Genomic DNA, 15,679 nt, shown 5'->3' on the forward strand with positions numbered 1-15,679 from the left:
GAAGCAATAGGCGAGCTGTCGTTAAATTGGGACAACAATCTTCGTTCTACAATCATATCTCCCAGCTCAATCTTTGCAATTGCAAAATTGTATCGCACAACCATGTCTTGTCATCAACACATTCCCAGAGACCAAGATGGGATCCCCGGCTCGGCCCTCAGCACCAAAAGCCGTGTCCTGGAAGGCGGCGCCAGCATGGTCCAAGATTTTACGCCTGTCAAACAGATCTGCGCTCATCTAAATGCATTCCACATTTATGCGTCGGATCCGACGAGAGCCGTGGAAGCGAACCATTATTGTACACATGTTACAGAAGGTCTTGGTAACTCCCTTCCTTCTGCAAGAAAAGACGGCTGATCTGAAACGCAGACCTCAGGCAGTGTCTGATATACGATTCTACCAAGCCTAATGCCCGTTTGATCGGCGTTGAGTATATGATTTCGCCGCGCTTATTTGAGACCCTCCCGTCCGAGGAACGCAAATTATGGCACACCCATGAGTTTGAGGTCAAAAGCGGCATGCTGATTATGCCTGCTCCCGCTGGAGTGCCGAAGCCTGCCTGGGAAGCAGCGGAAACATCAGAGATGAGGGACGTCATTCCGCTGTACGGAAAAACGTATCATTTTTGGCAGGTGGACAGGGGCGATCCACTTCCCTTGGGAGCTCCACAGCTCATGGCCAGCTTCACATCTGAAGACAAAGTCAAGCTCGCTCATCCGAAGGGTCTCGATGGGTTACTTGCGGGGAGGGACGAGGCGTTTGGGGTTGATTATAAGGCTAAGACGGAGAAGAGGAAGGATATCGAGTCGCCCAACCTGAGTCCTGGTATGTATTTTGGGGCATGTTGGAGAAGCTGTGACCTTGCTGACGACTGTCACAGATGCCGACACCATGGTGTAGAATAGGTAAGACCAAGCTGGGTCACCGAGAGATACGACTGGATGAGAGATGATACATGTGCAGTATGGTGACTTGGGCGTGCATGGTTGGTTACCGAGCAGGATATCCTGAGAACCTTCAGGCATCTACGGCCACGCAGCAAATTCTCCCTGGAGCATTTTGAGAATGGATTCCCTAGTACTATCAAGAGCATGGGTCTCATCATACGACGGAGAAGGGGAACGAAAGGCCGAAAAAATATCATTACCACAAACACTATCTCATATCTAATTGTCTCCCACCCACGCCATCCAGCATCCCAGTCCCATAGTTAAATGGGGTCAAAGCTAAGACAGCGTTCGGGGATATCTCGCCACTTTGTGGTCAGTCGAGACGTATAATGTTCATCTTGCTTCTCTGTCCACACTCGCGCGTCCTGGTGTTGTATTTCGGAAACGGCGAGCTCTAGCAATTTAGAAGCTGTGTTGATAGGAATAGAGACTAGTAACTGTGCTTGTTGGAGATTCCCGATATAATCGGATTACCGGATTGTCGTCGATTGCAATTGGCAGCTGAGATCCTTGCACAATCGAAAACACATTGAACGCGTCCATTACGCAACATGAATCCTCGAAGATGGAAATCATCAAGACTGTAAAGCGAAGATCAGCTGAGCCAATCCATACCAGACATGATGGTAGGGGAAATAATAAGCCTCAGCTTCTCGCACCCGAAGAGAGGAAACAAAAGTAGAATGAAGCCGCAAGTGCGAAGAATTTTTAAACGAAGACCCTAGCACGTGACTTCTTCTCGGCCGTGCCGCCTCTCCGCCTACAAGCAGTAGTAACATAGTCTAGCTCCATTCAGCTCACCAGAACAAGACACCCAGACAATCCAGAAATGCTCTGACCACACCAAATGGAACGAATATTCCGCTCCGCGCTGAGAAGCGCAACCCCCGGCGCCGTCTTCTGCCTCACCCTCGACGGCCTGGGCCTATTCTGCGCCTGCACGCTGGTCTGGGAGCACCTGATCACCGTGCAGCTCAGCGAAGGACCCTCGATGTACCCGACGTTCAATCCGCGGGGCGATTACCTGATGATATCGCGGGTGCACAAGTACGGGCGGGGGATTGAAGTAGGGGATGTGGTTCGGTTCTACCATCCGACGTTCCTGGGCGTCAATGGTGCGAAGAGAGTGTTGGGGATGCCGGGCGATTTTGTCTGCAGGGATCTGCCGTTCAGTACGGAGGTGGGCACGAGCCGGGAGATGATACAGGTAGGGATTTGATGCGGGTGGTGTTCTGGTGACTGGGAGTTTGCTAATTGGATGCTGTGCTTAGGTACCCGAAGGCCATGTGTATCTCGGCGGGGACAACCTGCCCTGGTCGAGAGATTCGAGGAATTATGGACCTATTCCTATGGGATTGATCAATGGGAAAATTATCGCTCGTGTTTGGCCGCCGTCGAAGATGCAATGGGTGGAGAATACACTGCAGCCGGCTCAGTTGGACGAGGAATAGACCGGTTACCACAGTCACTAAAGGATTTGCTTTGCGGCGCATAGTTGGAGCAGAGTTTGGGAGTTCGGAGTTGGTCAAACTTGTGTACATATTCATACATGTCGGTTGTACAATACAGATCTATCACCTGAAAGCTGTAACGGACAGAAAGGAAGCGCAAAAGGATACATAAGCAGATCACCGGAAGGTGGAAGGATTCCTCCTCTTATAAGGCAGAGGCTCAACTCTCTTCCGGCGCAGTTCTATCTCGGCATCAGGGAAGCCAATCTCTCTCATGACTTCCAGCATGTTCTCGTCCCATTGGGTTCTGAATAGGTGCGCCCCAATGGCCTTGAGGTGATATCTGGCCTGCAGTGTCCGAAGAAGGACGTCACGGCTCGTCTCCATGCCCTTGACCAGAGAAAAGTTCAAAGGAGCCGAATCCTTTTGCTCCATGATGAAGATGGAGAGTCGGTGGTAGGGGCTGCCCTTCTGAGCGACCGGGGGCAGCCAGGGAAGAACGACCTGCGAATCTGTTGACAGGTTGGCAAGATCAACCTTGGTGGAAGTAGCGGAGATGGGCACGTTCACAGCAAGGTAGTGCATCTTGTAGTCGAATCCGTCCTTCTCGACATTGGGGACATCCGAGTCGACAACGGCAATCGTCACGAGCTTCTCACCAGCCTCAAATAGCTGTACATCGAGCTTGGGGGCCGTCGAGCTGACCCTAGAGTTGACGAACTCTCCGGGTTGGATCGTATGTCTACCGAAATAGAGTTTGGTATCCACAACAGGGTCGCAGTGAGGCAGAACATCCGGGATGACCTTCATTTGGGTAATTCTCTGCACCAAGATCTTGCGACGGTACTCTCTCCACTTCCGATCGGCCAGGAAGCGGTAAATAGGCTTGGTCATGTCGCCTAGGACGCAATTCAAGGTTAGTTGCACATGGCTACTTGAGAGAGAATGGTATTCCTTCTTAACTCACTCGTACCTTGCCCATCTTCGAATTTCTTCTTAACGATAGGATCATTGATATCGGCATGGATCTTGAGATGCTCAAGCTCCAGTTCCATTGCCCGCAATTTCGACTTCTGCACTTGCTCGCCGCCGGCCTCTTCCGTAGGGATAGCCTGGAGTCTCGCGATTTTCTCCCGCATGGCCGCAATCTTCTTGATCTTCTCCTCGCGATCTGCGAGTAATACCTTCCGGGCTTCTTGGAAGCATTGATAGGGCAGTTGCTCAAAGGGGATGTTGGCGGAGCTCTGCAGTGCCGCTCGACGACGGCGGGATCCAATGGGCGCAACGCCTTGCTTCAGCAGTTTCCTTTCCAATCGCGGACTTGTCACGAGAGCTGGATCCGGGTTTTTGTAGAAGGGTTGGCTTTGGGTCTCGCTCTGGGCGTCCTCGCGAGCCAGAGCGGTCGACTGAAAGGTCCGCGTCGACTGCAGCTGGAGGCCGGGCAAACCTCTAGTATAGGTTTTCTGAATGCATTGAATCAAAGGCCTCGAGGCCCGCTCACAAGGAGCCATTGTTGGCGGAATTATTTGATGGATGCGGTGGAGGAAAGGTGGTGATCTTGTTGTCGGGGCAAAGGTGGTCGAGGGTCGGACGGAACTCTTTTTTTCAGTCCGGCACAGCCAAGCCTCACCCAACTAGCGCGGACCGCCGCAAACCCCCGGATTGAACTTTTGCTTCCCCTGCCCTGGTTCGATAACACAGCAATATAGGGCATCAAACAGCAAAATGCCTGGAACTGACGCTCTTATCGCTCTCAGATGGCTTTCGCGAAGCTCAAGTGGCCTGTTGACGGGCGCTGAAGCCATAACGGTATGACTTTTCCCTTATTGAATCGCAGGGAGCATTTAACAATTCGCATACTGACATACGTCCTTACTTTTAGAAGCGATGCCTGGCAACACCTCTTTCGAGATCAATGGCAACAGAGGTCAAGCCTACGACCGATTTCCTGACAAGAGAGTCTTCGACCGGTCCCCGGCCCGCATGGGACACACCCGCCAAAGCCACCACCTACTCATTTCCGTCAATGGAGCCCTTGCGTATCGTCGAATATCCTCGAAGCCATCTTTTGATGCCTCTACGAAAAGACATTCTTCACCGAGCTGTCGTTTACGAAGGTGACATGACCCGGCAAGGTACAGCAAGCACAAAGTGGAGAGACGACGTTCATGGCAGCGGTAGAAAGCTCTACGCGCAAAAGGGCACCGGTCGGGCGCGTGTTGGCGACAAAAAGTCCCCAATTCGACGAGGAGGAGGTGTCGCTTTTGGTCCTCACCCTCGCGACTTTGCTACAAGTCTCCCCCAGAAGATCTACGACCAGGCTTGGCGGATAGCCCTGAGTTACCGGTACAAGCGAGGCCAGCTGATTATCATCGACAACGAAATTTCGATTCCCGAGGGTGCCACACCGCACCTTATCAAGGAGATCTTCAAGGTCAACTGCTGGGGCCGCGAATTTGGACGCTCAACATTAATCACAGACCAGCTGAATGAAGGCTTGTTTGAGACGGTACGTGAGGTGGGAGAGCACGCAAAGATCCTGAACCGCAAGGATGTGGACGTCAAGGATCTCCTGGAGACAGGAAGACTGGTCATTGAAAAGCAGGCGCTGGACCGCATTCTGTCTCAGCATTCAAGGGACTTGGTCAACAAGCCTGCCACGGCTGTGTATTAGTGCAATAAGTTTGGCTTTCGGCTATCTACGGTTTTGATTGTATTAAAACAATGGTATCCTTGTGTATAAATAGATTGAACATGATATGAGTATCTTTGAGCCATCGCCATCAACAGTAATTGTGACTGAGGTTTCTATCTGGGTTCCATGTCAACCTGCTAGTGTGTCTACTCAAGATTTACGATCAATTCTCTTAATTCCTGGTCAAGCGCTATCAAGCAGATACATTACTCAATTGAATGTTCAAACTCCCGTTGCGCAGCTAATTCCGTTGTCGAACCGCTCGTAACCGCGGAATTGGGGATGTGCTCGGCAGCACAACCGTCCATCTTGTCCAAGCTGCCGGCGGAGGAAAATCAATCAGCGCGAAAAACTCCGAGGTCAAGCGTCCATCCAAAGCGGAGAAACGACTTTCTTTCCCGAGTCATAAGCACTAACTTTCTCCATTTTCATTCATTGTCGCTTTCTCCTCAACGACGGACTGTCGTCTGCCTAGATGTTACTTCGACGCAGTTTCTGCCGCTTACCAACGCCGGCGAGCTGGATCTCGCGGGTTTCACCACCAATGCCTCTCCGCGCCAAAGTGACGAATCCAGTATTCGGGGCTGCTGCGAAGGTATGCTTTATAGCTTGAGTCTGTTCGAGATGTATGGTTCTAAATTTGGTGTATAGATGTCGACTGCCCCCGAACTCCCCAAAGAACTCCCCGGAGACGAGCCCGACGATGTCCTATTCAGCTCCCTCTACGGTGTACGATTGATTGAGCTCAATCGTCCCAAGAAGCTCAATTCGTTGAACGGGTCAATGGCACGGAAGATTCTCCCTCGGTTGAAGGTAGCGACTCGGATTCTGCAGTTCGTGATAATGTCTTGGTTGCTAAGCCGGTGGAATAGGAATGGGAAAAATCCCAGCTCGCGAACATTGTCATGCTTTCCGGTGCTGGCACAAAAGCTCTCTGCGCAGGAGGTGACGTCGCTTCTTTGGCTCTACAGAACGAACAAGGGCCGGAGGGACAACAAAAGTCGACCGATTTCTTCGGCCTCGAATACCGTCTGGACCACATTATCGCTACGTACACAAAGCCATTCATCTCGGTGATGGATGGAATCACGATGGGCGGCGGCGTCGGGCTCAGTGTTCATGCCCCCTTCCGCATTGCGACTGAGCGTACTGTGTTCGCCATGCCGGAAACTACCATCGGATTCTTCCCGGACGTTGGTGGCTCGTTCTTCCTTCCCCGTCTCGACGGCGAGATTGGCACGTATCTGGCACTCACCTCGGAGCGCCTCAACGGCGTGCAGGCGCTCTACGCCGGTGTTGCGACACACTACTTTCACTCTAGTGTTTTGAGCAACTTGACAGCTCGTCTGGCGGAGCTGGTCTTTAGGGACCACGCGTCGCTTGCCGAGCGCTTGGACCTGGTCAACAAGACCATGGCCGAGTTCTCTGTCGGCCTTCCGCCAGTGGAACAGGAGCCTATTCACCTTGCCGGTAGCCTGCGGACCGCCATCGATCGCTGCTTCAAGCACAAGACCGTTGAGGAGATCTTCCGGGCTCTCGAGCAGGAGACCGTGCAGAAGGAGTGGGCTCAGAAGACATTGGAGACTCTGTCTTCTCGCTCGCCCACATCGCTCAAGGTGACTCTGCGGCAGATGCGCGTGGGCAAGCAATGGTCCATTTCCGAGACCTTCCAGCGGGAGTACCAGATTGCGGCTCAGTTCATGAAACACCCCGACTTCGTTGAGGGCGTCAAGGCCCGTCTGATGTCGAAGCCCCCTCGCCAGGCTACATGGCAGCCCGCTACCCTGGAGGAAGTTACCAGCGATGCTGTGGATGCCTTCTTCAAGCTTCCCAAGGGCGAGTCCCGGCTCGCACTCTTCAACAAGACCGACTACAAGCAATACCCTCACGCCTACGGCCTTCCCAGCGAGGCGGAGATTGAGAAATTTGTCCGCGACAGCTCAGAATCCGCCAGCAAGACAGTGGCCGATTTCGTGGAGAAGTGGGGTCACAAGGAGGGAGTCAGAGAGAAGGTTGCAGAGGTTTTGGCTAGACGAACAGTGCAGACTCCAGAGGGTCTGCGATGGGAGTAATTCAAGAAGTGCAATATCCGAATGATTGATTCTATGTGAGCTTGTGCATATGGTTGTATCTTATTCACGTGTATTCCTAAATCAAATGATACTAGACTCAATCAGTCCTATCGCATCAACTGTACGGGTGTCGCGGGGAACCTGATCCTAAGTACAACATTCGGTAATTGTACACATGCTAGAACGAGAGAATCCAAACATCTCCCAGCCTCCCGTTCGACTCATCCAACCCTCCCTGCACAACAATCGCATTCTCACCGAGCACATCAGCAGCAAACCACCCACGAGCACACGGCGCCTCGCCCTGCGCATCTACCCTCCTCCAAGACCGCTCCTCCACATCAAACACCCACACATCATCCAGCATCTTCCCCGCCCCCTGGTGGCCCAACGCGCTGGGATCCCTCTCCCCAAAAAGCGTCACCAGCGCGACCCTCTCCCCAGTCCGAACAGGAAGCAGCGCGCTGACACTCCGGGCCTCAGGCCCACTCACCCCATCCGCCACAAACTCATAAGACGACCACACGTTCTCACCGGGAAAATACACGTCCACACTCCCGCCTTGCTCCATCTTCCCATCGAATCCATTCATCCGGTACAGCGCCCCGGCCGCAAACGCAATCGAGGTACCCCCGCGCGGAGGGTCTGGGGCAGCCGCCAGCGGAGTCCATTCCCTGGTAGACAGACGGAAGGCCCAGAGGTCGGAGAGACGGCCGGTTTCCGGGCAGCCTGCGTGCAGGTAGAGCGTGTCGGTGCCGTCGCTCGTCATGCAGTGGTAGCTGCGCGGTGGGGGGTGGATTTCCGAAGTGGGCGTGATGAGTCTCCAGGATGAGGTCTGGGGGGTGAATTCCCAGACTGCCCCGGCTTCGTCGATGGGGGACATGGCGAGCCCGCCGCGGCCGGAGAAGAGGTAGACCTTCTTGTCGAGGGTTGTGGACGCGGATCCTACGCGCGGGGAGGGGACCTGCGATGTTGACGGTTTGGCGATGGCTGATGTTGAGTCTGTGCAGTTGTCAGCGTCCGTTTATCTATTGTTTTACAGATGCTATTATCTTACTTGTGCTATTCAGGGCGATGGTATGGACGTCGTTATCGCGGGGTTCGCGGGGTCGAAGCTCTCCTCCGAAAACGTGGGCCACGTTGTCAACCACAGCGAGTACCTGGGATGACCGTTGGAGAATCTCTGCGTCAAGGATCTTGGTCCATTTTCCGGTGACTTGGGTTGCTGCCATTTTGGTTTCTTGAAACTGTCTGCGGAGTGTACATGGGCCTGGAGCGTTTGGAGTTCTGCATACGGGCTGTATTTGATCGTCAGTGAGTACCTTGGGAGTAGCCTCAGTGATAAACTTTTTCTCCTGGCACTATCTATCAATGCTTGGATACAGAGGGATAAGTGGATTCTACATTAGTTTTTGCATCTAAAAGAGTAGCTCAATCTAGCAAGCACCAGGCTTTTGAAAGACATGCGATTTATGACTGTCCAATGTCATGGCCGATTTATATATAAACCAGCTTACCCACAATCTTTCATTCAAAACCTGCATAATATGAAAAAAAAAGCTAGCAGAGTAGAGACTCTGTAGGAGGAAGTGTTTAAAGAAAGCAGAAACACTCAACAAGGGCTAAATTAGACTGCATCGTTGAGAGAATCAGCTAACTAGACAAGTGGAAGCCACTTCATATTGTCTTCGCCAGGGAGAGGTGACAATGATTCTCAGGATTTCATCCATAGTCAAGGTGGCAGATGATACACGGGTTCTTCTAAGCCTTGAGAAACTGTGAGCGATGCTTATTCCTCAGTCTCTATTAATATACTGATCCCACAAATCTTGTGAATTGGTGGTGATATACACTGGAGACTCGGTATCCTGGTCCTATCATTCACCAGGGGATCAAGACAGACTTTCCTCCGTCTGTGGTCAATTACATGATAGAATGTATAGATCAAGCTACCTAAACTACCTTACAGGTCATCTGTCAGAACACTCCGTTCGCAGTGCGTGTTACAGGAACACTGGGTATCTGGCCAGGTTTCTCTTCTGAGCCCTACCTTCCGTCCTGGCTCCAGATCACAGTGATTCTCTCACCGTATCCTTGTTTGTTTCTGGTTTCTATTTCTTTCAATCGATCTTCCTTGTAATTTTGTCCATTTCGTCTCTCAAAAGTTATAATTGCTTTAGACGAGCCCTGGATCACAATGCATATGTGACCCCTTTATCGATTGTATTATAGTGGGTAACACCTTGACCCTTTGTTGACAATGTTGCGCGCCTCGCGCTCTGTGAGCCTGTATGTCTTAATAACTCCCATTTTCCCTTGATATACTTATGGTTGTGCGGACTAGGTGGCGGCCAGCATGGCCGGCAATGTACTAGTAAGTAATATTATAGGGTCTTCACAATCACTGCTCAATGAAGGTAATACAGAACTGCAATACCTGTGATGTCACTGGTTGTGTTAGAGGCAAGGACTGTTCTACTCTGAAGGGTCTTCTCAATCTCATTACGGCCATGAAGGTAAGTCTATCAAAGACAAAACCAGATCTTGACATCCTGGGTGATCATCATGTGTGTGAGCATGGATACTAATAATGTGGTTTATACAGATCCAGGGAGACACCACCAAGCCACCAACCCCATCACCACCACCAACACCACCACCAATGTCAATAAAGCCTTGATCCCACTCCCAGGGGAAACCAGCATCTAAGACAAACAGTTTTGGCCAACAAGTATCTCCATCAAGTGATCTCCTTCGCATCAGACACCCTCTGCTGGTATCCAGAATCGTACGTTCGCCGCTCTACGTTATCATGAATTGGATGTCATCATAAAGAGTCTTCATAATGACATTATCACAACATGCAACAGATTCTTGCACCTGCGCTCTGGCATACTATTATCATTTCACAGGCATTATGTGGATGCAGAACCTCAATCCGGCAGCCTACCTGTCGGAGGCAAGAGGTGACACCGTTAGTTAGTTCAGTTCAGTCTAGTTTTGATTTATATAACCTGAGAGGATTGATTTTAATGGTTTTCAGAATTTAATTTCTCCTATCTTAGGGGTCTGTCAAACATGCTTATGTAAAATTATTATTTTAACTATATGAAATAGATAGTATCAATCATTATACTAATCTAGATCTAAAATATCAATTCGATATTTATAGGTTTGAATGGGTGGTGGTTAAAAATCATTCTTGACTATCACAATAACCAGTGAGTGTAGTGAAATTAGAAAACACCAACGACCTCTTAAAGCTTGTGATGGATTGAGCTGCAATAAAATATATACACGCTATGAAGTGCAATACTACGGTCTCCACCGTAGGCGTTTGAAAAGGGCCTTGATCTAGCAGTAAAGTGTCAATCAGGCAATATGAACATGGAACTCTTCGTTCGTGTCTTCCTCAATAGCAACTCACACATGAAAGTGGGTAGTAGAATGGTCATGTCTATCGTCATCGTTGTAGTCGTCAACATCATCTGGTCTTCCAGGCAAGACTGCTGTTCAGCATTCTTCCCACCATCACCATCCGCATTGCTCCCTCTGCACCCTCTATCAATAGTCGTTCTGCTTCATCTATAGCCTCGTCCAAGGTTGATGGTCGCTGCAAGATAGACGTGTATGCATTGATGCCAACATCGTAGTTTGCATCCGCATTGTCTCCTATCGACCCAGCCAGCACAATCACGGGCTTCTTGTATTTCCTAGCTCTTGTTGCAACCTCGGCCGGGATCTTTCCCCTCGGAGTCTGGTAATCAATTGCTCCTTCTGCAGTAATAACCAAATCACAGTCATCGAACAAGCCCTCGATATTGAAATACTGCATAACGGCTTCATATCGTGGGCGTAGCTCTGCCCCAATGAGGAGGAACCCTGTCCCCATGCCTCCCGATGCACCGCTACCAGGGGCGTTGGAGACACTTCGTCCAAGCTTCCGTTCAGCAACAGAGGCATATATGTCCAGAGCTGTTGCCAAGATCTCTGTTTGCTGGGGGGTTGCACCCTTCTGGGGTGCATAGACACGAGCCACGCCGTATGGCCCACAGAGGACATTCTGCCAGTTACAGACGACCTCAATGCGAGTCTTCTTCAGGCGCGGGTCGAAGCCCGCAAAATCAATATCCGCAAGCGAGACTAAGCTCGCTCCCCCACCTGCCTGAGGAAGTTCATTCCCATTGATGTCAATCAGTCGTGCTCCGAGTGCTTGAAGCATGCCTGCACCGCCATCGCTTGTTCCAGAGTCTCCACATCCAATGATGATACGCCGCACACCTTCGTCCAATGCAGCAGCAATCAGTTGGCCGACGCCAAAACTAGTTGTGATGCAAGGGTTTCGACAGTTTGGGGGCACCAGACTGAGTCCAGCGGCAGCGGCAATCTCGACCACTGCGGTTTTCTGCTCGTCCCCAAGGACCCCATAGTAAGAGCGGATGAGCTTCCCAGTTGGACCAGTGACAGTGGCACTGCGAATATAACCTCCTGCGCTTTCTACTAACGCGAGAGCAAATCCTTCGCCGCCATCAGCTAGTGGAACCTTTCGGATAGATGCAGTTGGTATAGCACGTAGGATGCCTTCCTCAATGCAGTTTGCTGCAGCATGGGAATCGATACTGCCTTTGAAGCCGGAAGGACAGACGAGGACTCTCATTTGGACGGATAGAGGAGATAGCTTGTAGAAAGTTCGAAAGCTTTTGGCCTTGGAAAAGGCGAAAGAAGATGTATGCAGTAAAAATAAGCAGGCTGTCTGTCGGTGATGCTTGACAACTAGGTAGATGGCTAGACATCGGTGAGACTACAATCCTTCTTATATGGGCACCACATCCTGAGGTCCGCGAGGTCTTCCGCTGCTTCATCCGTCCCAGTTCATTACTTTTTTGTTACTAAATTTACCTGGGCCCCAAGTTCCCTCACTGCAAACGGCAACAGGGATATCTAAAAGCATATCTCGATATTCCCGGTTCACAGACTCCGCCAAGTGTTCCAGAGACAAGCGATGACCGACAAAAGGCGACATGGAGTTTCTAAAATTGAATACCTAGTTGCCTGGTGAACAAGCCAAGCTACGTCGAAGCTTTTCATGTGTGGGCCGAGCAAATCTGGCTGGCATGCCTACAAAGTAGTCGTGGCAGTGATCGACAATCGAGACTTGGAGACGACCAACAGCAAGTCAACAAAGAAGCATGAAGAATATTCGAGCTTGCAATGTACCTGTATTCTCGTCATGAGTAGTCCTCTCAGACCATTGGTACTAAGGCTTACAGACGTTGACGCTGCATATTCGAAAGGGCAGGATTCTGCGCCTTCTGACTTCCCCCTAGATCTCTCATCCAAAGAAAGGTCAGGCACGAGGACAACTTCCCATTCAGACTGAGTAGGTGGAGCCCCGCATGTTAGGAAGGGCAAGACCCCACGTCCAACTGGAAATGGAGGTGATCATCCAAGCTAACCAGGGTCGAGAGATTAAAGAATGCAGATCATTCTGTGGCTCAGCATAGACCAAGAATCATTCGAGGTAAGTCCGAGCACCGCCTCCTTCATCACGTTGTGGCCCATGTTAGGCGGCCATCAACCGGAACATTTAGAGTGTTGCCTGAATGTACCGCCAACCTAGCAGTGATACTGTATGCACCCTATTCAGGGAAATTACAGTGTTCTAGAGGCCTTGTTCTGCAGTTAGTGAAGCGGACTGGATCCGTCTATACATAGCCATCGTCTACGCATGCATGCCCAGTCTAGGCAAAAAGGTTATTTTCTTCTTTTTTTGGCACGCACTGAGAAGTATCATCATGGGTGATGATCTACATCTTCAGAGATCACTGCATAATACGGTTGCTAGCCACTTATTGTGAGCCTTTTTTTTAAGTCCAATTGACTTCACAACAACTTTCTTTTGCATCTCAAAACTATCCTCAACCAACCAGTCCATATGGCACATTTCGCCGACAAACATGTCGAAAAAGAACAATCGCGTCTCACTGTCACCGAAAACTTCTTTATCTGATCAAGATCCTGAGCCGGGTCTGATGGCCCCTGACAATCTTAATCTAGTAAGGCTTTGTGAGGAGGATCTCATTGAGCAATTCGCTGATGGAAATAGGTCACCTGGTCAGGCCCTGACGATCCATCCAAACCTCTCAACTGGAGCCGTTCGAAGAAATGGACCGCAACTATTCTTGTGTCATGTTTTACGTTCATATCGCCGGTGTCCTCTACGATGGTCGCGCCAGCACTTGACTCCATGGCCCTCGATCTCAAAGTGGAGTCGAAAACAGAGCAGTACCTGATGATGTCGATTTTTCTTCTTGCCTACGCTCTTGGTCCCTTCATTATTGCCCCTCTTTCTGAAATGTACGGGCGGGTGGTGGTCTTGCAGTCCACAAACATGTTCTATCTCGTCTTCAATATTGTTTGTGGCTTCGCCACATCCCCGGCACAGATGTTTGCTTTTCGGTTCCTCAGTGGCTTCGGGGGGAGTGCGCCACAGGCAGTCAGTTGATATTTCAGTTGCCATGATCACCTCGATATGCTGACGTCCGCATAGATCGGAGGTGGTGTCTTAAGTGACTGCTGGCGGAAGGAAGAACGAGGAGCAGCAACCGCCCTCTATAGTTTGATGCCATTCTTAGGGCCGGCAGTAGGTCCAATTGGTGAGAGAAATACGTGCCATATTCCCAACGGAGATGATCATGCTAACTTGAGATTGACTGATTAGCTGGTGGGTATTTGACCCAGTATATGTCGTGGAGATGGATCTTCTGGATTGTCTCCATCGCGGACGCCGTGGTCCAAGTTCTGGCCTTCTGCTTCCTGAGTGAGACCTACGCGCCGGCTATCTTGGCGAAGAAAAGAAGAAAGCTACAAAAAGAGACCGGAAACCATAAACTTTACACTGAATATGATACTCCCGAACGCTCGGTTAGCCAGGAGCTACGGATGAATCTGATTCGGCCTTTCAGAATGCTTTTCACACAGCCGGCGATCCAGGCCCTCGCCTTGTATCGCGGCTACCAGTATGGACTTATGTATCTTGTGTAAGTGGCCGTCTCAAGAAAAGGCATTTGCAGACAGCTCATTGAATTCAGTTTGGCATCATTTCCTATGGTGTGGGAGGTGGTATACCGAGAAGACACCGGCACAGCCAGCTTGAACTACCTCTCCCTCGGTATCGGATTTGTACTAGGGCTACAATTCTGTGGCCGTGTCCTTGACAAGGTACGTTCCCCGAATATATGTCCCAAGCAAGTACTGAATCTGCTCCAAGATATACGTGCGCCTTAAAGAGCACTACAACCACGATGGACGACCCGAATTTCGCGTTCCAATGATGGTGCCTGGTGGCCTCTTAGTCCCATTGGGTCTTTTCATCTATGGATGGTCAGCTCAAGAGAAGCTCCATTGGATAGTGCCCAATATTGGGGCGGCAATATTCGCATTCGGATTGATCATCTCCTTCCAGTGTGCGCAAACGTATGTCGTCGACGCCTATTCACGATACGCGGCCAGCGCGACTGGTGCAGCGGCATTTGTGCGGACAATGGCCGGGTTTGCTTTCCCTCTCTTTGCAGATAGTTTGTATAAGAGTCTGGGGCTAGGATGGGGTAATAGTTTGTTAGGGTTTGTGAGCCTTGGGCTGGGGACTGTTGCTCCCGTGCTGTTGTGGTTTTATGGCGAGTGGCTAAGATCCAGGAGCACTTATTGTGCCGGCTAGAAGCGGACGAAATGGATAGATTATGTGCCCTTTGTAGTAATTTAGTGGCTCTTTATAGCACCGACCCCAAGAGTTGCTAGACATCGCTAGACATCATCGTGTGTAAATGTATCTGTGACTCTGTTTACCCACACTGCTTCTATTATGGGTGCACCACTGTAATTACCAACCACACCATAATCACTAATTTTTGATATTTTGACTTCTTAAAGCTATTCCAACCACACAACTTGCCTAAATCTACTAAATTTAATGAATCTTCCCTCTGTAAGGTCTACGAAGCTGCTCAGGCCAAAGAAAAATTAAATATCACTAAGATTGCGCGTGCACATGGCGTTCCTTACACAACCCTATATGACCATGTTAAAAAGGGCAGGTAACCTTATATAGCTCGCAAACCAGTTAATAACTGCTTAAGGGGTATTAGGAGGAAGCCTTACGCCTGTAGTTAGTCTATATGCATGATTTAAATATGCTAGTGACTCCTAGAATACTATAAGACTTTAAGACATAGTTAAGGAGGACATATTATATACAGGAGGGGTGTCACTTCAGTCTGTATAATAGAGTGGGGTGCTTATACATATAAGCCTGTCTTAATATATCTTGAACTATGCAAGTTGGATGATTTAGAACTAATATTAGATGTTTAACCGACCTTAGGTACAGCACCTACATAAACATGGCCAATTCTGTTAGTTATATAGGGGCTGCCTCCTGTAGATACTTTCTTGAGGCCCCTTGTGGGACAGTCGCCTGAAATAGTTTGGTTCGGGCGGCTGTCACATCATTAT

At 50.1% G+C, this 15,679-nt stretch overlaps 8 protein-coding genes across 8 annotated transcripts, besides 1 other annotated feature; 5 read left to right on the plus strand and 3 right to left on the minus strand.

The window, feature by feature from the left end:
• Positions 1–102: 102 nt before the first annotated feature.
• On the plus strand, positions 103–900 carry NFIA_074340 (OBAP family protein; the record flags this gene model as incomplete). The annotated part of the gene is made up of 3 exons (XM_001259410.1): positions 103–322; positions 370–825; positions 881–900. 3 exons carry the CDS (start codon positions 103–105, stop codon positions 898–900), a joined length of 696 nt encoding a protein of 231 aa, XP_001259411.1.
• An 897-nt stretch (positions 901–1,797) lies between these two features.
• Positions 1,798–2,401, plus strand: NFIA_074350 (putative mitochondrial inner membrane protease subunit 1; the record flags this gene model as incomplete). The annotated part of the gene is made up of 2 exons (XM_001259411.1): positions 1,798–2,157; positions 2,222–2,401. The coding sequence occupies 2 exons, from the start codon at positions 1,798–1,800 to the stop codon at positions 2,399–2,401; spliced, it is 540 nt and encodes a 179-aa protein (XP_001259412.1).
• A 177-nt stretch (positions 2,402–2,578) lies between these two features.
• Positions 2,579–3,912, minus strand: NFIA_074360 (mitochondrial 54S ribosomal protein mL38; the record flags this gene model as incomplete). Its single annotated transcript, XM_001259412.1, has 2 exons — positions 2,579–3,300; positions 3,375–3,912. 2 exons carry the CDS (start codon positions 3,910–3,912, stop codon positions 2,579–2,581), a joined length of 1,260 nt encoding a protein of 419 aa, XP_001259413.1.
• A 214-nt stretch (positions 3,913–4,126) lies between these two features.
• NFIA_074370 (mitochondrial 54S ribosomal protein uL4m) lies at positions 4,127–5,075 on the plus strand (the record flags this gene model as incomplete). The annotated part of the gene is made up of 2 exons (XM_001259413.1): positions 4,127–4,210; positions 4,284–5,075. The coding sequence occupies 2 exons, from the start codon at positions 4,127–4,129 to the stop codon at positions 5,073–5,075; spliced, it is 876 nt and encodes a 291-aa protein (XP_001259414.1).
• Positions 5,076–5,640: 565 nt separating this feature from the next.
• Positions 5,641–7,168, plus strand: NFIA_074380 (mitochondrial 37S ribosomal protein mS47; the record flags this gene model as incomplete). The annotated part of the gene is made up of 3 exons (XM_001259414.1): positions 5,641–5,691; positions 5,748–5,909; positions 5,969–7,168. 3 exons carry the CDS (start codon positions 5,641–5,643, stop codon positions 7,166–7,168), a joined length of 1,413 nt encoding a protein of 470 aa, XP_001259415.1.
• A 178-nt stretch (positions 7,169–7,346) lies between these two features.
• Positions 7,347–8,400, minus strand: NFIA_074390 (Kelch repeat protein; the record flags this gene model as incomplete). The annotated part of the gene is made up of 2 exons (XM_001259415.1): positions 7,347–8,170; positions 8,226–8,400. The coding sequence occupies 2 exons, from the start codon at positions 8,398–8,400 to the stop codon at positions 7,347–7,349; spliced, it is 999 nt and encodes a 332-aa protein (XP_001259416.1).
• Positions 8,401–9,784: 1,384 nt separating this feature from the next.
• Positions 9,785–9,830: a microsatellite.
• Positions 9,831–10,652: 822 nt separating this feature from the next.
• On the minus strand, positions 10,653–11,825 carry NFIA_074400 (glycerate kinase family protein; the record flags this gene model as incomplete). Its single annotated transcript, XM_001259416.1, has 1 exon — positions 10,653–11,825. One exon carries the CDS (start codon positions 11,823–11,825, stop codon positions 10,653–10,655), a length of 1,173 nt encoding a protein of 390 aa, XP_001259417.1.
• Positions 11,826–13,391: 1,566 nt separating this feature from the next.
• On the plus strand, positions 13,392–14,885 carry NFIA_074410 (MFS transporter; the record flags this gene model as incomplete). The annotated part of the gene is made up of 5 exons (XM_001259417.1): positions 13,392–13,650; positions 13,726–13,824; positions 13,890–14,208; positions 14,260–14,389; positions 14,439–14,885. The coding sequence occupies 5 exons, from the start codon at positions 13,392–13,394 to the stop codon at positions 14,883–14,885; spliced, it is 1,254 nt and encodes a 417-aa protein (XP_001259418.1).
• Between the last annotated feature and the right edge of the window lie 794 nt (positions 14,886–15,679).

This window comes from Aspergillus fischeri, genomic scaffold (genome assembly GCF_000149645.3).
Source record: "Aspergillus fischeri NRRL 181 1099437636264 genomic scaffold, whole genome shotgun sequence".
In the NCBI taxonomy this organism is placed as follows: domain Eukaryota; kingdom Fungi; phylum Ascomycota; class Eurotiomycetes; order Eurotiales; family Aspergillaceae; genus Aspergillus; species Aspergillus fischeri.